At 33.1% G+C, this 25496-nt stretch overlaps 1 protein-coding gene across 4 annotated transcripts; it reads left to right on the plus strand.

Annotated features, from left to right (window-relative positions):
- Positions 1 to 79: 79 nt before the first annotated feature.
- LOC128158987 (kinesin heavy chain-like) lies at positions 80 to 25018 on the plus strand. 4 transcript variants are annotated; one of them, XM_052822029.1, is made up of 19 exons: positions 80 to 183; positions 4266 to 4595; positions 4875 to 4989; positions 5406 to 5556; positions 7478 to 7692; positions 11418 to 11612; positions 11909 to 12027; positions 12368 to 12485; positions 13676 to 13690; positions 14997 to 15093; positions 15651 to 15771; positions 16470 to 16674; positions 18332 to 18510; positions 20167 to 20401; positions 20826 to 20958; positions 21082 to 21282; positions 21463 to 22767; positions 23048 to 23105; positions 23661 to 25018. In XM_052822029.1, the coding sequence occupies exons 2-19, from the start codon at positions 4361 to 4363 to the stop codon at positions 23900 to 23902; spliced, it is 3939 nt and encodes a 1312-aa protein (XP_052677989.1). In that variant the 5' UTR covers positions 80 to 183; positions 4266 to 4360; the 3' UTR covers positions 23903 to 25018. The 4 variants fall into 4 exon arrangements, with proteins under 4 accessions (XP_052677989.1, XP_052677973.1, XP_052677994.1 ...); XM_052822013.1 differs by lacking the exon at positions 13676 to 13690 and adding an exon at positions 14543 to 14560 and having other exon boundaries at positions 23661 to 25017; XM_052822034.1 differs by lacking the exon at positions 13676 to 13690 and having other exon boundaries at positions 23661 to 25017.
- The last annotated feature ends 478 nt before the right edge of the window (positions 25019 to 25496 follow it).

Consider the following 25496-nt stretch of genomic DNA (forward strand, 5'->3'; position numbering starts at 1 on the left):
TGATTTAGGTATCTAAACTTCCTTTATTTAGAGAATATAGAGCTTAAAACAATTTTCGTTTTGGTAGATTTCAAATTATTAAATTCTAAAAATTAGACCGTAGATACAAATGGCGGTATTCGTAAACAAGATTGTTGCATGTTCGATATTGATTGGGATTATTGCGTTTAACAAGCTGTAAAAGTAAGTCATTATGCAGTTTGTATATTGATAAAGTCACAATAATTACAAACGATCAATGAATTAACAATTTCATTTTTTTATAAAATGATATGACAGAACAAACTTAGGGTGTTTTAATTCTTGGCTCTCTCGAATTTCCTCAGATTACCTGATTTGTTTTTGTGTTTCCATAAATTCATTACATTTCACTATCATTTGACATATACATATCTAATAGAATGTGAATCAATACTTGGTCTTTTGATGTATTTTGCGGATTTGCATTCTAATATCTTAAACAAATTTGTAGAGGCAACAAAACATAAAATAAAGTGAACTGAAAATGAATTTAACACGATTTAATGTAAAGACATTATTTGACAGATGCGAGATGTTTACATGCATTATATTATTGCTTTAAGGAATTAATGGTTTAATACATCTAAACGTTTTCAACCATTTAATTAAATTCGTGCATCATTTTCAACTATAAGTCTGTCCCAAGATTTTCATGCAGCATATTTGGACGATTTATGATAAAAATACACATACCTGTGAAAGAAGTGCAATTGAAATAGTTGAAAGGGATAATATCCAAGATAAGTTTATTGACACATTATCATCTTTCACTCGGAAAAATTCACAGAATAGAAAACAGATTCCTTACGGAGATTTATAATCGGGAATGTTTACATCTTTTCTCCATTCCGAATACACTCGGAATACATCGCACAATTTTTCAACGTTATCATTCGGGCTTGCTGCAATACAAAATCCCCGTAGACATCACATTTTTTAGCATTGTATTGAAACTTGATAAGCTAACAGGGGCGTTTGGACTAAGAATTTTAAATCTTGGACATTTTTCATACTTTTGAATGAACATCGTTTGAACCCTGAGGTATTTATAAATATCAAGCAATTAAGGCAAATGTGAATCCAGGATATCTTGGGACAGAGTATAGTATGTGATTTTTTAAATTATCAATTTACATCAGAGAATTTTGGTGAGAGAGAGCAATAGAGAGAGACAGACAGACAAAGAGAGAGAATATATATAAACATTTTGTCTTTTTTGGTGGCTTCCACCTTTCTTCACGAAAGATTCTGTCATTATTATACATTTATATATAAAGGTATTTATAAGATCATTTAGTTGGCATAAATTGTGCATTTTGCCATTATCTTGATTTTTAACTTTAATTGATGGACATATAATAATTACCGAAATGTCTCGTGTATAATACGCTCTCGTGTATAATACGCACCCCAAAGTTGGCCAAAAAAATGGCAAAAACAGCAGGTCCTATGTATAACACGCACCCAAAAAATGGCGAAATCAACGGCCGCCATTTCCCCCAAAACTACGGTAATCGATGTTTCATGATAATTTTATAATCCATGCGCAATTTCTTTAATTTTGTGATCGGAACATAGCACAGACGATGAAAATCTGCGGCCGCCATTTTCCCAAATAACTTTTGATGTTTAATGATAATTTTATTACCCAAGCGTAATAACTGTAATTTCGTGATTGGAACATGGCCAAAGCGATATTAGAGTCAAAGTTCTTACAATTTTACTTCCAAAAGAAGGCATGATTTACACGGGCGGTATAAAGTATACTTCTATCTAGTGAATGGAATTCCAAGAATAGTTATGAATTTAACGTATATGCATGTATATATTCATATGGAGCTTGATGCATACAAGATGATTTTCTGCATTATAATATTAGTTCCAAAAAAGACTTCTCTAAACCTATGGCTATTGCCGCTAAATAAAGATAAGTACGAATTTATGTTTATTAATAAGAACTGTTGTCACAGTGGAAATCTAGCATTGTGCATTGGACATGAGCAGATAATCCGCTTTTAGAGTAGCTGATACACAAAAATAGGAATTAGTGATTTAAATATGGAGTATGAATAGGTTTGATTCATTGTTAATCTAGGATCTAGCTGTCTGAATACAATGTTTTGCAAAGATTTGGTCACATGGACAACCTTTAACTAACCCAGGTAAACAAAACTGATTTTATAATGAAATTTTTGAAATAAAAAAGGGTCTTCAGAAATGTACGTAGGAGTGATATGACGTACATATTGTTCAACTATTATTTTGGTTTTAATTCATCATTTTCTGATGGGAAAAAATACTTATGTTTTAGGCCGAATTCTAACCCTTCAACACTCTTAGTTTGGAAGGGGGGGGGGTATACCAGTAAATTTGTTTGTCTGCATGTACGGTACTGTGGTTTCATTAATATTCAAGGGTATCAATTTTCGTGGATTAAGTGAAAATCACAGTTTCAAGGATACGTAAATTCGTGGTTAATGACCCTATCAATACAAAATATTAATAGAAATTGCACTTCGATGAACATTTAATTTCGTGGATCAACTAAACAAGGAAATCCACGAAAATTGGTATTCAACGAATATTGATGAAACCACAGTATTATATATTTGGCTGCTCAAAAATGCACAGTGAAGTGGCTCTTTGTGAATTTTGCTTGCATGGAATTGATTTTGAGATAACTGGTACTGGTTCCTGTCAAAGAGCCTCATCTTTTGTTTCTTAATTAATACTGAAAAGAGTATTGTTTCATCAAATATGCTTTTTAGAGAAACATCTATGGGCTGCCACCATGATCTTAGTTATCTGCCTGTTTCAGTATTTATCTCTCATCTTTTAGCCCCATGCACTCTAAACATTTGATGCCCCAAGCAATCTATGCGTTGGTCCATGATTGTATAATGGTAGTGTGAAAAGTTCTGATTTCTGGTCTTCTGGATATGAATAATGAATATTCTCTTGTTAAAAAAAATAAACTCTGAAGTCTGACGTGCACTTACCATATTAGTTTCTATTTATAGATAGCTGTAGAATCAAGTATGTTTTGATAAAAAAAATATTGACATTTTACCATCTTCAGGGCATATTGTTATCTTATCATATTGTCTTCTCTTTCCTTCCATATTTGATATTTCAAGTGTCCACAAAAGTGAAGTGTTTACCTAGATTCTAAATGGAATTGTCTGCAAGATAAGGCATGTGTGATTTGATGACTTAATCGGGTAGTTGGCTAATATTTGAAGCAGGGAATACTCTTTTGTACATCATGTATGCAATATGAAATATTTGATAAGAATTTTTATTGGTTTTTCATGTCCCCGTTTTATTAGAAGATCTGGGAAAATTCCTGTATAAAAGTGGTGCAATACATGTATATTGATTTAAAGTGTACAGGTGTTTTGGTACATGTGTGTCATAACTTATAAATGCTGGTAACCTGTGCAACTGTTAACTTAATAAATGGAAAAGAATTTCAATAATACTATCAGGTAATTTTATTATAAATGTATGCAAATGTGACAATCATATATATGTAAAATTTATATTTGTGATTATATTATTGACAATTATACTGAATAATTTGGATACAGTTTTATATTATGTAAAGAGAACGAGGTGATTGATTACCAGTAGAAAATGAGGAAAGGCTATAAATCATGCAGATAGATGTTTGTAAGGTTACCATGTGTATACATAGGTGTTATAACTCTTGTGTGTTTAATTAAACTTATTGGTTTCTGATACTGAATGTTTTACGCCTTCATTTAAAGAAGGAAGAAGAAAGCAACCATTCTTTTCTTGTTGTTTGATTGTTATACATGTGAAACAGTACATCATTGTTCACCTGTTTACGACCTCACCTATATGTATTGGATGGGTGAGCAGATTGAGCTATTAAATGTACCAAAGCACTCTCCTAGATAGGAAAATAACACCATTGTTGCTGGTTTATTGCACTTTCAGTAGGCATTAAATCATTTTACAGCCTTTTCTTACCTATTAAGATGAATTTTTAAGGCATTGTTAAAAAATGAGATGACCGACTTGTCCTTCTTTTTTTTCAAATTTGGAGTACCTGAATTGAACAGTTATTTTAAAATTTTTAATCGGCTTGTTAATCAATAATCTGACTTATATTCAGGTGCATGTCTTTTAAAAGTTATTATTAATAATGTGCAGTTGGCACATTTTTACAAAGAGGGTATTATTATAGCAGTCTTCCAATTTTATTTTTCTTTCAGCAGTTTCTAACATGGTGAAATGCTCGATGTGGAGGGATTTTACCTAGCAACTCACCCCCTGATAGACTTTGTGTGGCTGTAGTTCATTTCTCATCAGGATGCCGCAGATTCGCACATTGTGTCGAATCAAACCCACGGCGGAATATTACCCAGAATTCGAGGCCAGTCGGAATACTCTGTACCTGAGAGTACCAGAGGTCCTTAGGGAAAACTGGGAAAATAGTGTCCGTGGAAAGGCCAACGTCAGCCATGAGTTCAACTTTGATTACATCTTTAAGAACACTGCGACACAGGAAGAAGTGTTTGAAGTGGCCGCCAAAGAAATCATACAAGGTAGTACAATTTACTCTTGAATAATGCATTGATTGATTTTATTGTACATTTTTTGTATGAAGATTTTTATCTGTCATCAATACCATCTATGTAAGACACAAATATTGCTTATAACAAAAGTTTTTGAATGGTTTTGTAAATTAAATGATATTTATTTAAAATCTGAATGATTATACAATTTCTTGTATTTTATGAATCACATAAAATTTTACTCATCTTATTAGGTGGTAACTATAATGTATCTAGAGTACATTGTATGTGATTTACTTTATCCAATAGCCTTCCTGAATGGATACAATGGCACCATCTTTGCCTATGGACAGACAGGGACAGGAAAGACCTTCACTGTTGAGGGTAGCCCCAAACAGTACAAGCTTCGTGGACTGGAACCCAGGTATATAAGATGCTATATGTTATGATCTGTAATAGATTATTTCTCATGAACAATTCATATTCAATCTCTGTTTTAAATTGTATGCTTATACTATGTAATCTTAAAGACTCATTTCATTTAAATTTATATTGTGTCTGTTTTCACAGTCATTTCTCCAACGAACAGTAGTATAACGTAATACATGTATATTACCATTATTCAAAGTTAACAAATGCTTATTTTGTTTTGACATGTATAGTTATAATCTATTTATCAAAACCTAGCAATAAACCAATTGCTTTTTCCCAAAACCAAATAAGTTTGCTTATATGCATGAAAATTAATGAATTTACTAATTTTTTTTCCATTACTTTCCTTATGAATAAAAAGATGTTAATTTGATTGGTTTTAAAAGTTGTGCAAATTGAATATCCTAGGTCTCTGTCCATGATTTACAAAGAACTGGAGAAGAGAACTGACGAGGATATCAGTGTTCATATCTCCTACCTAGAGATTTACAAGGAAACGGGATTTGATCTTCTTAGTACAGGGGCCAGAACTCAGTCAGCTGTAACTCCATTTCCAAAGGTAAGAACTCAGTCTACTTAGTTACTCCGGCCGCCATTTCCAAAAGTAAAGCTATTTGAATAACTTAAAGTTGACTGATAGACCTAGTTTAATAGTACGGATTTTTATACCCCCCGCAAACAAAGTTTGGGGGGGTATATAGGAATCACCTTGTCCGTCCGTCCGTCTGTCCGTCTGTCTGTCTGTCCGTCTGTCTGTGCAATCGTGTCCGGTCCATATCTTTCTTATGGAAAAACATTGGAAGTTCTTACCTCACACAAAGATTGCTTATGACCTAAGGGTGTGTCATGACCTTGACCCAAAGTCATTCGGGCAAGGTCAAGGTCACTGGCAGAAAAAGTGCAAAATTCGTGTCCGGTCCATATCTTTCTTATGGAGAAACATTGGAAGTTCTTACTTCACACAAAGATTGCTTATGACCTAAGGGTGTGTCATGACCTTGACCCAAGGTCATTTGAGCAAGGTCAAGGTCACTGGCAGAAAAAGTGCAAAATTCGTGTCCGGTCCATATCTTTCTTATGGGGAAACATTGGAAGTTCCTACTTCACACAAAGATTGCTTATGACCTAAGGGTGTGTCATGACCTTGACCCAAGGTCATTTGGGCAAGGTCAAGGTCACTGGCAGAAAAAATGCAAAATTCGTGTCCGGTCCATATCTTTCTTATGGGGAAACATTGGAAGTTCTTTCTTCACACAAAGATTGCTTATGAATAAAGGGTGTGTCATGACCTTGACCAAAGGTCAATTGAGAAAGTTCAAGGTCATTGTTTCAAAAAAGCTAAATTCTGTCTGTGTCATGTCTTGTATTAATGGAAATATTAGAAGCTAAAAATTAACAGTTTTCAAAAATAAAGCAGTTGTTATTGATAGAAAATGGACAGTGAAATAGATTAATCCAATATTTTCTATAATAGCAAAAATACATGCTTAATGATTTTTTTCTTAGCGGGGGGTATCAATTGTGAGCTTGCTCACAGTACCTCTAGTTGGATATTGAGGCTTGTTTGGTATGGTAAAGACTAAATGTAAAGAAATATTGTTCTAGAATTCAAATGAATGACCACCATAATTCAGTAAGTCACAAATGCTAGTTATACACGAGGGTTCATGACTTTATACATTACTTTATTTATTGATGTATTCCTTATTTTTAAAAATAATATGCAAATCTTATAAAAAATAATCCCTTATACTTTTGAGTCAACTTGAACAATGCAATATATTATTTTATGATATTAATTTTTTTGTGCCTGCCTGAATTTTTCAATAGAAAGACAGAGTAATGATTGGCATGATAAGTAATTGTTGGAATATATTTAAGAAATACTTGCAAATACAAGAAACAAATACAACTAAACGCATAACGAATAAATACTGTGCAAGCAGAAATATTCGTTGATTTCATTGTTTTTGTTATGAAATTAAATCAATATTAAAAAAAAAAGAGATGATACATGATACATTTATTTACGATATGACAAAATTTTATTTGGTTTTAAAACAACAAAATTTTAACCCAGCAAATGCATGTATATGTGCTTCTACAGTAAATAACAAATTTTCTTGACTGTTGAAAAAAGTTTATTATCATGAAGATTTAATTCTATAATGTTTCAATTAATCTAAAAAATAAAAAGATATCATTAATAAACATTTAACAAGATACCATGCAGTGTTCATTATTGTTCTAGTATCTGGCCCCACCATCACCGGCTTTTATGAAGTCAATACTCAGCTTCAAGTCTGAGTATTGACCTCAAATTTATGCACTTTTCTTTAAAGGATCTGAGTTGAGTGATTTTAAAACTTTGGTGACGATGGAGCTTAGTATATCCTTATGGAGTGGTTAAAAGTAGCTCCATTCCTAGCCATAATGTCAATTATAATATTTGACAATCTCTGGTACTTTTTGACCTTTAGGTCTCTGTAATGGAGGGTTCCCAGGGGGTGTGGATGGTGAAGAATCTGTCCGTTCATTATGCCGCCACAGAAGATGTGGCACAGAACCTCCTGCTTCAGGGTCAGGCCAACCGCCGCGTAGCTGCCACTGCTGTTCACGACAGATCTTCGCGGTCCCATGCAGTGTTCACTATTCAGCTGAGTTCAAAGAGGTCGGATTCGGATGTGGTAGTCAAGTAAGTTATTGATATTTTATTCTGTAGAATGTAGAATTTTTACAATGTTGATCATAATGTGTAATACAGAAAAAAGCAAGCCAAGAACTTAATTGTATACTCTTGTGGACAGAAAAATCAGAATAATTTTTCTTTCATGATATTCTGGTACAGATACCAAGATTCTGTTAAAAATTGTCTTACTCATACATATACCTAATATAGGTGCAATTTACTTAACAAAAGTAACTTTGGTATTCATATCCTCAGTATACACATATTTCTATAGCTTCATCCATATACATATATTCATGCATTACTGGTAAACCCTTCTCTTTGATAAAGTATTTTGAGTCAATTTGGAAGTAAGATGATATGCTGTAGCTTTATGTTTGTTCAAACCCCTATCCTATTGGCTGTATAGAAACTTATGGTCAAAATGGTGGCTTAATTAAAGGTTGATCATAAAATAAGTTATATCTATAAATACAGCAAAATTAATATCAATTAAGACTTGAATTTTTTGAATTTGATTTTTAATTTAGTAGTCTCTGTATTCATTTCTTCACTTAAAACACAGATACTGTACATTACGATGTTTTGAATTTCTATATGTTAATAAATAATTATATATATAAGACAATATTCTGCAAACAAAAAGGCACTATGAGAATTGAGCATAAATAATATTTTCATTTTTCTCGTAGCATTTACAGTTAGAGCTTATGACAAAAAAATTAATGTGTTAACCTGACTGCACTGCTACAAACTTCATGTTAAAACAAGGGAAAGAAAAATAATTTTATTGATTTTCCTTACTCATAAGAAATATTATGTTTTATAAAATCATGATTATCTTATTATAGGAAAATTGACTCTATGTGGAAATCTTTTTGAATGGTACTAACACAGCAGATTGTGAAATTTAAGATGCATGAAATTACAGACATTGAATTTAATTTGATTTTCAGATAAAATTTCAATGCAAATGCTTTGTATGTTTATTGTTCCTAAGTATTTTCAAAATTGGTCCTTATTATCTTGACTTATCATCAAACTTTTGTTTTAAGATACAAGGGTACCACCTAGGGGAGATATTATGTCACTGTTTAAAGGTCAAGGGGTCAACTACTCTTGACAAAGAAAAAAAAATATTATATTTTCAATATGCTTAGAACATTTGGGCATAAATTATGTTTCTCAATGAACATCTCTTGTTATACATAAAAACATTATCTTGTGAGACTTGCAAGTTCTCATAAATACACATTAACCAGTTCAGGTCGACGTCAATCTTCTGATGGTGGAGTAATGAGAAATACACTGTACATATGAAAAAAATATGAAGATGTATTTGTACAAAAATGAAATTTATGAAATAAAACTTTTAAAAATAGAAAAATAGTGAAAAAAGAAAGGAATGTATTAAAATCTACCTATTATAGTAAGTAGGTCTATTGCAATATGTATAGACTTCACTTCACAAACTTTAACCTTCTTTCCTACAAATATGATACATGTACTATATACATGTGTAGTTTTATTAAATTCACATTTAAAATGCAGTTTCATGCTGTTAATTCTTAATTTTTATTAGTGAAAAAAAAATATATAAATGTAAATTATGTAACCCCCCCCCCCCCCCCCCCCACACACACACTTTTGTTGAACAATTTCTAATATTTGGATTAAAAAGTTCTTTGAAGTCTACGTTGCAAGTAATGCGCAAAACATGTATTATATTCTAAATTACTATTTAGTTGAAATGGATTAAACCTTTTCCATTAAAGTTTTAAAGAAAGGTTAAATTTCGTCAATAATTTTGATGGTGCATTCCAGGACTTGTAGGACTTTGCTTTGCCTCTGGGTATGCAGAAAGCAGATTACCGGTTTCCCACATCAGAAGACAAATATTTCTTTTGGTGTTGCCTTTTAAACAAGTTCTTGGTCACGGGATTAGACCCATTAACTCGTTAAAGTATCAACCAGTGTTGGTTCAAACAATGCAGGCATTATGCTATGTGTAATCTAATTAAAGACCAGTATCAATATATACACAGTAACCTTTCATCAGAAAGCTGCTACAACCTTTTGCTTGTAAACCATCGGAAAATATTATGACCATTAAAAGAAAATGACTTTACAACTGAAGTATATATTTGTCCAGCATTATGAAGGCGAGTTCGTAAAGCAATAAATTTTTTTTTTTTTGCTTTTCAATGGCTTACATCAACACTAATACCCTATTGTGTTGGTTTTAAAAATCTTTTGGGGGAATTGTTGTCAAGAGTCATTCAGTCAACTGTGTAGATTAGCTTTGATACAATCATGAGATGGGCATAAGATATCATTGGGTTACATTTGCAGGCTGAAAAATATTTTTCCCAGGGATTTTTGGTGTCCATTTTGACCGTAAGTTATTGCTTCCATCCATCAACTTCTAAAGCTATATATGCAAAAGCTTATTGAAGAATAGTCATTTTTATTTTTACCTATATATATACTGCCCTACTCTGCTTTGAAAGTTCAAGCATGATAACATTAAATTTTTAATCAAATCTGCATGTCTATTGATAACTTCTGAAATTGAATAGAGCAAACCCACATGGTGCCAGGTTTGTGACACAGAACAAATTTGGACTGGAAGCGACATTTATTTATTGTTATTCAAATGGAATCTTTGCACTTGTTTTCATTGTTTTCAAACAAGATGCATTTGCTTTTTAAACTTGCAGTGCTGCTTAAAACTGAGTTTTTTTGGGGCAATAAAATTTGGATTTATCTTCTTATCTGATGAAAGAGCACACAATCTTTTTTTTCTGATTGCCAGGCATTGAGTCATGCTGTTTTTGATGGCGTTTTTCTTCTTTGAATACCGTTTATCAAACTTTATATTTACCTTTTTAATGAATAACTGTCAAATAGTAAAGAAATGAATTCACATTTATTATAAAATGTTCCGATCCCTAAGCAAGGGAACTCCACTAAATGGGATCTCTAATCCCTGACAGCAGGCTCTAGTGGGTTTGGGCCATTGTTTTGGTTATGTTCACTCTTAAGGACTGCAATAATCAATTCTATCAAAGGCTAGCACTTATCACTATGAAGAAGATTTCTAACAATTCAGTCCAATAGGAATTTCCTTAAGATTAGTTTTCTTAGGGATTTTATGGTGGGTATTATGGTTACAATTTTGGAGAGTTACATAAAATGTACATTGTGATTCGACAAAGGAAATTTTTAGGGAAATAGAAGATTGCTGATTTAATTTCATAAATATTCATTTGTTGATAAATTTTTCAATTTTTAAGTATCCTGGGTATGTAGTGTCAAGATTAGAGACACTGTGGTCATATCAACCTGGATTAATGGATAATAGCTGTGTAAGCAATAAAAGCCTGGAAGTATGTCATCTCTGTAAATGGTCCTTACATAGTAATCGTAGTTCAGTGGTATATTAGCAACAGGCACTTTATTCCTCTCAGCGTCTGGACAGACAAAAAATTCCTGTAATCCTTTAAAACTTCATGCAGCCATCTTCCATTTGTGGGTTTACAACTTAATGTAAAGTAGCCAAAAGGAAACCTCTGGTTATTCTGAAGAATATCCTGCACTTGATCCATACAGAGCTATGGTAATATGGGAGTACAAACCAGCAACAGGGACTTTCCTGAAGAATTTGTTGGTGTCACTATAAACAGAAATATGTAGATTTATTTGATTTTATTCCTCATTTATCACCTAAGGTCTAAACTTCACCTGGTGGATTTAGCAGGATCAGAGAGAGTGTCAAAGACTGGTGCGCAAGGAAACCTGCTGAACGAGGCCAAGTGTATTAACCTGTCCCTCCATTTCCTGGAGTCGGTGATCATCGCACTTCAAGGGGATTCTGGGAGTAACGATAACAAAGGAAGAGTGAGCAGTGCTGGACATCAGAGGGGGTAAGTCTTTATAATATAAGCACCAGCGCAACACAATTAAGCCGTGTTCTTAGTGAACAAACTAAAAGTTTTTGAATTTTGTATAGCAGTGGTAATATGATCTATTTTGGACAATTCATAGTGTATGAGTTATAGCCCCTGATTGTTTCATTTTGCTCCCTTAAGTGTGTTAGCCTGACTAAAAATCCATTACCTGGAACATTTTTATTACTCATTTATGTATATATTGATGAGAAAAATATACTTTAAAAACATCTTTGAAATATTTTTGAGAGTGTGGATGTGATTTTCTACAGGAGGTCAAAGACTAGGGAAAACGGACGGCCCAGCACAGCAGAAGGTTTAAGCAGAACAGGTCCCCGCCATGTCCCCTACAGGAACTCCCTACTTACCATGGTCCTCAGGGACAGCCTGGGTGGGTACACTTGACTTACATTACGTTCAAGTCTAATTTAATACTGGGGTATCATTTTATTATTTTATAGACTAGTGGATTAAAATATTGACCAGTGCTGCTCATTTATTGATGATAGAATTTTTTGAATTGTTTATCTGTGCATCATAAAAATTGATCTCCCAAGAAATGAAATTGTGATTTTGTTATCCTCAATTAAAATTAAGAGTGATGATTTTTTCAGGGATGTAAAAATCGTAAAAAAGTGTACTGATCAGATTAAAACACCACAAATGGTCAAGAATTGAATTATAATCTTTGTAATAAAAGTCTAAATTGAATTTTCTGGCTTTGGTTACAGGTGGTAACTGCATGACCTGTATGATAGCTACTATTTCATTGGAGTATCGTAATCTAGGAGAGACCCTATCTACCTGTCGATTCGCTGGCCGTGTGGCCTGTATTGCCAACAGTGTCAAGTAAGTACTAATTTAATCAGACGATCACCAGTCATGTGATCAGTTCAATAAAAATGGCTAGTACTTTATAAAAGCATTGTTTTATGTATTATAATGATAGTTTTGGCTTGCAGTTGTGTGGTATTCTACCTTTTCCTTCAAACAGAATTTAAGACATCTCTGGTCAAATTTAAATGAGATTCTCCAAATATAGAATGACAGTTTGTAGCTGTCTTATTGTATTTCTGATGTCAGATTGTTGATTTAAATGAAAATCATTAAACATTGAATGTTGAACAAAATACAATGAATGACACCAGAACAAAACACCCATTGTATCATTTCATCTCCCGATTGTCCCTTTAATTTTACACTGCTTTTTTAACACAGAATTCGAATACTGAGGTTTTTCATGTCTTTACCACAGTAACCGTTTTTATCGATTTCTCACTAATTGAAGTGATTTACCCATAAGCACAGTCCACCTACGGTATTTGTATTTTTGTATTTCGACTAAATTTTCCCTAGTTTCGTATTCCTTGACCTGAGCATGCTGAGGGTCTTGTGTTTTCTTGCAAAGATTTCCACACACTAACACATTTCTAGTAAATCTGTAGAGGATGATATTGTTCATGGATTTTTAAAAATTTGTGCAGCGACCCTTTTGTTTGGTAAGCTTATGCACTATGCTGACTTTATGAATATGATTATACAAGTAGTTGCACGGTACCTGAATGAGTTTAATTTTGTACCATACTTGTAGAGGTGTCTTTAATGGTTTATAGAGGAGTGATGTAGAGAATTGTACCTCATTATGTTGTGACGTACATACTGGTAGTATATATTACATGTAATTAACTTACCGGTATATAAGACAGTGCAAAAAAGAAATAAGGGTTGAGAATAACCATTTTCTAGATTAAAGGTTTTTTTTAATGATTTGGTAGATTTTTATTTGGCATTGGTAGTGTTTATAATTGTTTTTCCTTGTATTTGATCATCTGTAGATGTGAATTATGGTAAGAATTAATCTTATCCCTGATTCTTTAAAAATAGATTAAAAATAGAAATTTTAGCATTTAGTTTATATTTGTAGAGGAATTTCTTTTTGGGTGTTTATTTTTACAATTACTGGTATTAATGTATTTAGTTGGTGATTTTTCCATGTAGAACTATAGATGCACAACTTTGATTTTTTGTTATATTTTAAGTTTTAACACCTTGAGGTGAGGGAACTCTCTGTCATTTTATGTATTCTTTCTTATGCATCTCTCTCTCTCTCTCTCTCTCTCTCTCTCTCTCTCTCTCTCTCTGTTCTCTGTTCTCTCTCTCTGTTCTCTCCTCTCTCTGTTCATATTCTCTCTCTCTGTTCTCTCCTCTCTCTGTTCATATTCTCTCTCTCTGTTTTCTCTCTGTTCTCTCCTCTCTCTGCATGTTCATATTCTCTCTCTCTCTCTCTCTCTCTCTCTCTCTCTCTCTCTCTCTCTCTCTCTCTCTCTCTCCATTTCAAAAATTAGAAAAAAAACCCTTTGCTTAATTAAATCTCTGGCTTTTTTTTTTTTTTTACATTTTCTTAGATTATATTTATTCATCTTCATATTTTAAACATTTTTTTCTGGTACTGTGAACATGGAAACTTATGCTTCTAAAAAGGGAAACATCTCAATGTGTACCAACTTTCACATGCTTGCATAGCATTTTTATGCTCCTATCAAATACTGTAAGCAAACTTTTATTCGCAGCGACTCTATTTCACGATTTACTGGAGATAAACTGGATCGCGACAACTATTTTTCGCGACCATAATTTATCCACACTCATTTTGATATAATGCCCATACAGCAAAGACAACCCGTAGTTCACAGCAAGAAATTTCTGCAACGAAAAGTGTCTTGCGAATCACCTAAATATTTTCACACACGAATAAATGTTGATTTACAGTATTACTTTTAAAATGGAAATGTGTTTTCACTTAGTACTTGCAGAAACAGCCATGTTTACAGTATATACTCTCGATCAATCTTTCATGTACAGCATCTTTGATAATGTTTACATTTGAATGAATTTCTTTCATGAAGATTTTTGAGAGCATTAACGTACGTGAGTAAAGTTTGGGTTGCCTATCAACAGTTCTTAAGCTTTGGGTTAAATATTTGCTTTGAACAAATATAACTTTTGATATGTATTTTATCTATCTGAAAAGAAATCATTTACCCGGATTATTAACAGCGGTTTTCTATTGCATTAAAATGATCAATAATCTTTTATACAATCAGTATCTGTGTGTATTTTATTAACAATTTGACTTTTTCCTTAACCATGGGTAATTCATATTTAATGTATATTTAAATCATTTGTATTATCCTAATACTTTTCAATTTTACCATATACATAATTATCTATATCACTTGTGTGTGTTTCAAAACCTACACAGATATGTTATTCTTATTGAGAGACCATTTTTGCTTGCATTCAAATTCCGGGTACTTTTAATAAATACATGAACCATGATGTTTACCATTTGTTTTATAGGAGAAACGAAGAGGTTGATGAAAAAGCTTTAATTAAGAAACTACGAAAGCGTGTGGCAGAACTAGAAAGTGAACTATCATGTCTGTTAATGGCCAAGGTAATGTGATCCTAATGTACAAAGAAAAAATATATAACAATACCATGGATAGATTTTTTTTTCTTGTGTATTAACAGAAAGAGATAAAAATAATTTTAAAAAAAATATTAGAAGATTAAGGTGGTAAGGGACATCTGTCGATATTAATGTGTGATAAAGTACTATATAATTGAAAAACTTTCACCGGTTTAGAATTTTCAGATTTTACAATATTTAACCGAAAAAATAGCTTTTAAAAATATTTGAAAAGATAAAAATGGTAAAACCCCCAGCGGGATTCGAACTCATGACTTACAGGTTCGTAGTAAACCCTCTAACCCACTGCGCTACGGAGTTAGGTGACCATTTTTGGAAAGAAACTACTTATATAATTACACTTTATTTTATTGTTTATTTTGATAAACAATACGTCACAACATGGAAGTGTCCCATACCACCTTAAGACATGATTTGCATTTTTTGGTCGGAATAATTTCCTTGCATCAGTAACACATGTATCAATTAGCTTTACAAAATTAATGCAGAGTATTTAATTATTTTTGTTTTATATTACACAGGAGGATGTCAAGTTTAGTATTGACATGATGAATGCCAAACTAACAGACGAAGACAAAATACAGTGCAATAAGGTCATCAAGTCCTACCTTGATGGAAAGGTCGCAGATCCCGTTAGTGAAGGTAAGACAATATAATTGATTTCTATGATTTTTAATTGTAACAGGCAATCTATGTGCCTGTAGTGAAGTAGAAGAAAATCCAATTTACAGTAATTAAAATTAGAACTTCCATCCATTCCATGAGGAGCGGATGAAAGTTCTAATTTTAATTAGATAAAAACAAAATCCCACCTACCAATAATTGCTGCTTGTCATTGTGTTAGTCAATGCAATCCCAAATGCAGGTTTTTAGGATGGAAACCAGTGGCATATTCACGTGCAATGATTTAACTAGATTTTGTATAATAATTGTATATATAGGTCAATTAAGTGTTATTTTAACGGTTCAGAGATAAGATACTCATCAAATAATTTTTGCAATTCCTTTGACTTGTTCTATATTGTAAACAAATTTCAATTTCCATGTGAGAATTCCAGAAGGTTTGCGACAACTTTGTTATAGAATTGTCTTATGACAATGGTAAATGAAATACAGTAAAACATGCTTATAACGAAGTGCCAGGGGAGGGCGATTTTACTTCGTTATAATCGTAATTCGTTATATCCGTCAAGTTTACAACATGTAAGAATGTTTCTGGGAATGAAAATCACTTCGCTGTAAGCGTCAATTCATTATAAGCATGTTCATTTTAACCGTGTTTTATTGTACCTTTCTTAAACTAAGACATGCAAACTAAACTTAAGGATTTCTTTCTTCAGGAATAACCAATCCCTACAAATTCCGAGAGTGCATGAAAATTTTGAAAAAAATGATTCTGGAAGGATTGGGCAGCAGTGCTAACCCAGATGATGTGCCAAACTTTTTAATGTCTTCTGAGGAAGCCAATGACATCAGAGCTAGCTCCACCCCAGAGAAAGGGACCCAGGTGCTGAAAGTACACTCTGACAAGAGGAAGAATGAGGAGTAAGTATATAAATGTATACCTACTGTAGATTCTTTATTTTGCGCAAGTACTTAATTCCACGTTTCAACTGAATCATCAGATCGTGAGAGTATGTAATTGTGAATGCCAAGTTTTTATCATAATTTCGTATAGTTATTATACGTTCAAAAAATAAAAGTGAGATTTTAAAATCCGCGAGATCTTCTTCTCGTGACATTACGCGGATATTAATTTCTGGCTTTTGATTAGGAATTTACAATAATCTTACACACATTTCAAGTTATATGCTTAAGTGTCTGTATAATAAAAAAAACACCACAAAACAAAGTTGCTTTAAAATAGCAGATTTTTCATTTTAAGTGCATGTACACAGTTACAGTAAACATGCTTCTAACAAATTCTAACAAATGCTTACAACTAAGTTTTTAAAAATTTGTTAAATCTTTATTTTGTTTTTTTTATAATTTTTTTTTTTATTTAAGAACTATGTTCATAATGAATCAAAATTGGTAGTTCCTGGCGTTTCATTCTAATTAAGCATGTTTTAGTGTTGATTATTGATTAAGGCAGAAATAAGCAAATTATAATGCTTGCATGGAGTTTTTTTGGGGGGTGTATGTTAATGATATGTTGGAAAATGGGATATTACATATCCATTGTATTATTTACATTTTGTCCAATGAATAGGATGGGGAAAAAAGAATTTGAACAAAAAACTTCACTGGTGACAGTTTTATGCCTTCGATGTAATGCATGGGAAAGAATGAAATTTGAATTTCTCAGTCATAATTTTTTGTTATCGGTATTTAAAACAAATTATGACATATTTGAATGAAGTGAGTAAAGCACAAAATAAGATGTCCTTTTGGTTGCCAATCTATTGTCATATCAGCTACTCTTTGGGGATGTGTATTTGTGGGACTCTGTTTATATACTGGTGTAACACATATGAGCTGTAGTTTCCATTTCCATATAACCTGGATTCATCAGGGTTGGTCCTTTTAAATAGGGATCGAGATATAAATTATACAGTTTAATTGCATTCCCTTCAGTACTTATAATTTTAGGCCAGATTAATGAACCAATATGGTGTAATTCTTAACACTTTAGATCACATTAACATACCAGTACCGGTAATTAGAAATCTGTGTGTGTGTTTTTTAAATACATGATAGAATTTTTACCATGCTCTTAGTAGTTTGTGCATTCAGAAACTCAATTCTTTACCTTGCAGCGCAAACAAAGAAAACATAAACTCTTTAATGTCTTAGCAGTTTTAAAGCTAGTATTTAAACAGATTTTGAGGTCAAAATGAAGTTTAAAAGAGTTTATGTCAATTAATCCTTGATCATAATACAAATGTTCTTAAGGCTTTTGATTTTTCTAATTGTGAGTATTATGTGTTATTCTGTACACAGTGCAATATTAATGCGACTTACTGAAATGATTACCGGTGGTCATTAATTAACATGATCTTTCATGCTGTGCACACGAGATTGCAATTTGTGTAGAATAACGTGTAAAAATTGCATGTTTCAGTGTATTGTGGTGTTATTGAATAATATTAGTGCTCCAATTCTGTCAGGATATTTCATAGCTTTGTGGAAAAAAAATGGACTATTACCAACAAATGATATCAGTCTCTCAAGCTGAATATGTCACAATTTACAAATTCAGAAAAACGGTACAAATTCCTATTCCGGCACGGAATGCCTGGGGAGAGGAATCATACACCACTGCCCCAGAGCCACCCCTGAATCGGCCCCACCATCGACAGAGACGAAGGCCACATAGGCCCCCGCAGGACACGGACGAAGAGGGGATGAGGACGGCAGGAGAGAGCGATGCTGAGCCAGGTGGGTCAATCGTTTGTTGATATTATTGTTTTGTTGATCCAAGAAATCAATTACCAATCAATTCAGACCTGTTATTGCAGATTTTACAGTTAGGACTATTGTCCATGAAATTATTTTTCTCCAAAGCTGGGAATTTTACTAAATCTACTTGAATTGATGCCTATCATGGAAATTGATAAAATCATGGTACAGCTAAAAGCACTTTATTTTAGGATAATTGCCTCACCAATGTGATTCTTCGCTTGATTTTGATACATGTACAACTATAATCTAAAGAATTGAGCAGTTTTGTTTTGTTTTTTTTTCTACTTTTTTGCTTGTTTTTTCCCCCCAAATTCTAGTTTTTGTTTCATGTATTTAAAGCAAGTTTTAAAATTTTCCTTTTGGATTATTTTCCAAAAGCAACTACCAGGTATTAATCATGTTATGGACATCATAAAAGAGACTTTTATTCTCAGGAATATTTGTAATCATTGCCCTTTTATTATGTAAATTGCAAAATTGTTTAGATGTCGCTTTATGTTTGTCACAGGATTATTTGTCTATATAAATGATGACTCTGTTGATTTTGGGAGAGTTGTTGTATTGCTCAGCTTTGAATAAGAGATGGAGTTTCCTAAATAAGGAATGCTGAAACAATTACTGTAAACCAACATTTATTTGTGGCGACTTTATTTCACAATTTACTTCCAATAAACTGGTTCGCGACGATTAATGTTAGCGACCAAGCCTTATCCAGACCCGTATTTTGTTATAACAACCATACGATAAAGACTGCTTTGCTGCGAGAAATATTTGCGACGACGAGGCTTTCGCGAACCTCGCAAAAATTTCTCGCACGCAAATAAAAGTTGGTTTACAGTAAGTCCTGAATAAGGCTTTGACTATATATATTTAACTTACAACTACCAAGCCTGAGTAAGGCTTCAGCCATTTTTCTACTGCTGATTTGATTCTGGGCTGACACATTTTGCCAATTTGATAGACTTCAAATAAATTCATGAACAACTTGTTTTCCTTCAAACAAAATCAAACCCCATAACAATCAAATAAATGTAGTTTTCTCTGTTCTAAAGTCAGCATATTTAGCAAAGACCATGAGCTCAGTAATGAATTCATAAATCAATTCAAAGTAATCAACAGAAATAAGATTTGGAGTGCTTTTTACATTTAATTTGGAATTGAAATTGCTGAGCATGGATTCAAAATTTTTATTACTCAGTGGAAATTTTGGGTAAACAAAGCACAAAAACAGCCTTAAATTTTATAATAGCAGCAAAGAACATGTATAATCAATTTTTTTTATTTTCATTTGATAATATGAAAAGATCTTGCTCTGAAACGATTTAAAAAAATAATAAGCAACTGCATAGTTCATGCACAATGAAGACATCCAGATTTAAATCATCATGTAAATATTTTGAGATAAGAACACACACTCCATTGTCCTAACTTTATAAAGCCATTGAGTAACCTATTCGTGGTTGATTACAATGCTCTAGTGTCTGTCAATTTAAAAAGAAATATTTGCTTAACTAACAGTCACTACATAGCAAAGAGCACAAGATGCACAATATTTTAGTCAAAGGATTTATGGGTATTTTGTCCTGACTTCTACAGTAATAAAGTTAAAAAGAAGTTTAAATTGGATTTCAGCTCCCCAAAAACGGTCAGATGCAGAAAATTTGTCAACAATCCTCAGGCAGAGCAGGAGTAGAAACAGAAGAAAGTACCATTCTCCTTTTGAGAAGAAACGAATCAAGGAAATCAAGAAATTGAATGAGAAGGTAGAGACTTTGCAGCAGACGCAGATCAGTAAGGAGGGGGAACTAGTCAAGATGAAAATCAACATGGCGGAACAGGAACTGAACCTCATGGAGGAGCAAGTCAGGTGAGGAGGAGGAGAAGGAGGAGAAGGAGGAGACAGTTTATGAGGATTGAATAGGATTATGATTGGACTGAATTTCATTGCAATTTTATTGTAATGTTCCAAGTATAAAAAAATTTGGAGGTTTTAAATGTGTTTTAACTGCAATAAGGAAACTGGTGTATTTTGTAGTATGTGTCTTTCTGAAATGTAGAATTCAATTAAATACTTTTTTTGAAAATGACCCAATGATTGTCATCATAAATGACACAATATTATGCGATTTTCTTTTTACTTGTATATGCAAGACCTTTGCACATAGATCAATAATATAACAATCAAAATTAATATGAGACTACTAACTGAATGAGCTTTACATATTGGTTGAATAGATTTTTTTGCTCTGCTTCATAAAATTAAATATCAGACAATATGGTCTTATTTATAGAACTAAACTGAACGTGACAAAGGAACAGCTAGCTGATCAGAGAGCTTATCTACAACAGCTAAAAACTGTTGAAGCTGATAAACTAACTATAGAGAGGGAGAAAACAGTAGAAAAGCAATTACGCAAGAAAGAGGTACATAATTTATATCTTGCATTAGATTTGCTCATGAATTAATAACATTCATTGTGCATTGACACATTTTATAATACATGTATCGCAAATTAGAAAGAAATGAATTTCCTTTTCAAATATCAGGCAAAAGCCACAAAGAAGATTGAAGTGATTGAAGAGAAACGTAAACAGCTTGTTGAACACTCGGAGGAGGTGGACAAAGAACTGACCAAAGCCAAGCCAACCGTGCGGGAACAGTTTGGGAAGTACCGCAAGAGGGACGGCAGTCTCAACACCAGGCAGGTGTATGACATGCTGCGCTCGGAGGAAAAGAAACAGGAAAAGGTAACAAACAACAGCAGTTTGTACAGTCTCTAAAAACATTTGTATACTGGTAATAATTCAATGCAATTAAGAATTGAAGATATGGATGATTTACAGTTTTCAACATCAAGTATAGTTAAGAATAAAAAAAGAGTGTATATCAACACTTTTAGTACTTTGATTAAAACATTATAATTTCAGATTCAAAATCAGCTTGAACATGAAAGAATGGTAATGATAAGCCAGCAACTAGAGCTGAAAGAAGCTGCAACTCGACAGAAACTGCAGAACTTTAAAGAATTGCTGAGGCTGTCTCACTCAGCAGGCTTTCCTGATGGACATGTTGGGCATGCTAATGATCCAAGGGCTGTGACTGCCCCAGGATTTGGTGAGGGGCCAGAGAGACTGAAAGCTCGAGAGGAAGTTGGACTTGAGGACATGCATGAAAGGACCGGTAGTCCTGAGAGGACCTTGTATACTGCCGCTACCACTCATATCAATAACGGACTGGAATCACGGAATATTCATACTCGAGAATCAAGGGCCATCACCCAAAAAGAGGAACCCATGGACAGTCGACCAGTATCACGTCAAAGTGTGAGATCGACAAGATCTGTTATTCCTGACAGTGAGTTTTATGCTAAACGGAAGCAGGAGAAGGATCCCACATCACGCTGGGAGTCCTCTTATTCCCGGCCTTCCACAGCTTGTAGTCAGAAGCAGCCGGATATTGATTTCATTTACATGCAGCCTAAAAAGCTGGACGACAGTGAAGATGAGATCAAGTACGGACTGACAGACGACGTGAAGTCTGCGCGAGAGGAATCGAGAAAATCAACGGCAAGGTCCAAGCCCCCACCAGCACCTAGTCGATCGTCAAACCGGATAGATGACGGATTAGAGGACTTTGAAACACTCATTCCAAGTGAATATGTGCATGGAATGGGAACAAAAGACAAGTTTGATGGAAAGAAAATGGGTCTTTCTTCTACCACATTTGATGCAGCTCTTGCATCGATGTTGGAAGCAGCAGAAGAAAATGTGTATTTTAATCACGAGGATTATGACCAGTATGCAAGTACAAACAAAACGCGCTCTTATGACAGAGAGAGTCCCATGGACAGAGAGATGTATGCGATATCCCAGAAATCACGTGAGAATGACATTCGAGCCATTTATGGTTCTCCTTTAAAAAGTAGCAAGAGTATGCGTCAGAGTCGTCCCAAGACGCAACAGAAACCAGTTAGCTATTTTTCAGACGATGAGGACTTTGATGGGAGACCCCGGAGAAGTAATTCCCCCTCTCGGGTCAAAAGAGATAAGTCACTAGAAGACTGGGAGAGAAGAATGTTACAGAAAAACTCAGCAAGGAGCAGTCGCAAAAACTCCCCACTCAAAAAGAGTAAATCCAATAACTATGCGTCTAATAGGTACTCAACTGAAAGTGAGGAAGAGGAGGTGAAAAAGAATCCGTCAAGTTACAGGAACTGGGGGCCCCAGACCAAGGTAAGATCTGACTAATTGTGGATTGATTTAGATTTTAAAGTGAAATACATTTAGATATTTTGAAGTAGTTTTTTTTTGTGGTAGATGATTTTTTCTCTTTTTTTATGTTTCTAACTTTTTTTTCTTTTATTAAGATAATTTACGGAATTTTTTTGATTTAATTAAAATTATTTTCTCTTGTTGTAGGTGTGCTAAATAGAGTTTAGATTTTTAAAAATTGTCTGTAGATTTTTTAAATAGATAGTAGATTCTTTTATTTACTTGGTGTGTCAATTTTCAGAATGCTTCAATAGCAGGCCGCTTAGCTAATTTCTCCATTGAGACCCCTCCACCAAGAAGTAAGTACCGGGTACTGAAATAATTTAAAAGCAGAATAGAATTATTTATCACCCAGAAATCATTAGCTTGTCACTTTGCTGTAATAATATTTGATTGAAATAGCTTAATTATACCCACTTTGATTTGTTGCAAAAATAATATTGAACAAAACATTTGATAAAAATAGATCTCCATTTTAAATTTAAGGATGATGCAGAACTTAGTATGCAAATTATTGGAGAGTAGAGTTACATGTACCTACATGTAGTAGCTGAATTTGTTGATTGTTTATTTAACCTTTTTCTGTAGAAAGAAGCACAGCGACATGACATATCAAATGTTCCATTTTTTATTTTAAATAAATGCTTTTTGATTGATTTCCATTGTGCTAATAAAAACAATCTTAGAGGTATAATTTTAACACCAAGTGCTTTGAATATGTCATCTTCGCTAGCCAAGGGTTTTCGGTCAACTCTGCTCTATTGGGGAGCGGAGTGGACCAAAAACCTGGGCTAGCAAAGATGTGAAGATGTATACACTTGTTAATGCAGGGTACAATTGTTTTGCTCTTGCAGATAATGCAGATGTGAATGGAGAATATTATTATCCCTCGCGGACTAACAGTCTTGTGATCGAGGAATCAAAATTCAAATCAGTGACTGCTGTGCCTGATGAAGAGGCGGAGAGTTCATTCATGGGGAAAGTCATTGAACAGCGAGATCGCGTCAATAAAATTCGACAAGCCAGAAAATCGGCTGAAGTTATTCAGATGGCTTGGAGGAAATATCAAGAAAAGAAGAAACATGCCCGCTGGTGATAAAACTCGACCTGTTTTATAGTGCCAAAGGGGATGGATATTTTATTTTAATTCAGGGAAAAGTAATCAAATGATATTAAAATTCCATTTTTTTTTCAAATGATAAATTGGCATGAAGACAATTATTTTCAAAATGCAATCAAAATATTATTGTTCATTGTGTAAAGTATAGTGCTACTTTTTATGAAAATTGGAAGACTACATTAGTTAATACCGGTACATGTAACTTGATTGAACTTTGAAATTTCTTCAATTCATGTAAAGTATATGACTATAAGTTAGTACCATTTTGACAATATAAATTGATAATTCATATCTGTGCTTATGTGTATGTGTGTGTGTGTGTAACATTAGTATGTAATGACGGATGTATGCATTGTAGTGTATGTTTTAAAAGTGTTTGACTTGCATGTACATTGTGTAAACAAAATTTCAAACAAACATAATCAACATGCAATGCTTGCCCCAAACAGTCTCATTATAGTCTGTGATAGTTTAAATATTTTTTTTTAGTTTTGAATTTTATTGTCCTTAGTACTTTAATGTTTTGTATTTTTTTTTAAAGTATATTTAAAAGATGTAGACATTCCATTGAATTGTAGACAAACTTTGCAGAATCTCTGTCATACCGTCCAGTTTACAATTTATACATAGAAGAAATTGAGATATATTTTTATACATTTACCAGTCCCAATATGTTGTACATGTAATATGGACTGTAGATTTTGCTGTTTTTATGTTAGAATGTAAAATCATACAAATTTTTTATTTAAAAAAAATAGATATAAATGTACCACTGTTCAAATCTCATATCATGCTCCCGTGTGAACATGAATAAAACAATAGTTGATAAATAACAATTAAAAAGATAAAATACTTTGTGTTTTTATTTATCAGTTATCTCAGAAAGCAAAAAATATAGATTTATTGTAGATTCTTCAACCATAGTAAGGTGGTATAGGACACGCATCCTTATTCTGACATACTTTATATCAAAATAAACAATGAAATCGAGCATAATTTTATAATAATTTTCTCTCCAAAAATTGTTACCTAACATCATAGCGCAATGGGTTAAAGCCTTATAGATAACTACTTTTCTGTATGTCACAATTATGAATGCAGCTGGGGCTTTTATGAATTTGCCTTTTCAAAAAATTTTGAAACATGGTTTGGTCTAATATTGTAAAATTTTTAAAACTGTCAAAGTAATCATAATGTACTTTTATCCACATTACGTTATATTGACAGGTGCCCCATACCACCTTAAACACTTTCTTAAGACAATCAATACAAGGATCTATAACCAAATTATACTTGCAGTCTTGATATAAGACTCATATGTGTCAAGTAACTGACACTTTTGTGACACTGTGGCCAAGATATGACTTTGACATTTCACTCAAAGGTCAAGGATACTACTGGTAGCAGGTTCTGTTGGGCTATGATACATGTACATCACTTCATAGTTATTCCCTAACTTGCCAAAGAGAAAAATCTATGCAAAAATGGTAATAAAGATTTAGTGCCATTGTGATTTGCTTCAGAGATTCAAACTGCAACAAGATTGGGTAATTATTGTTACTCATTAAAA

Source organism: Crassostrea angulata, chromosome 1 (genome assembly GCF_025612915.1).
Source record: "Crassostrea angulata isolate pt1a10 chromosome 1, ASM2561291v2, whole genome shotgun sequence".
NCBI classification, from domain to species: Eukaryota; Metazoa; Mollusca; class Bivalvia; order Ostreida; family Ostreidae; genus Magallana; species Magallana angulata.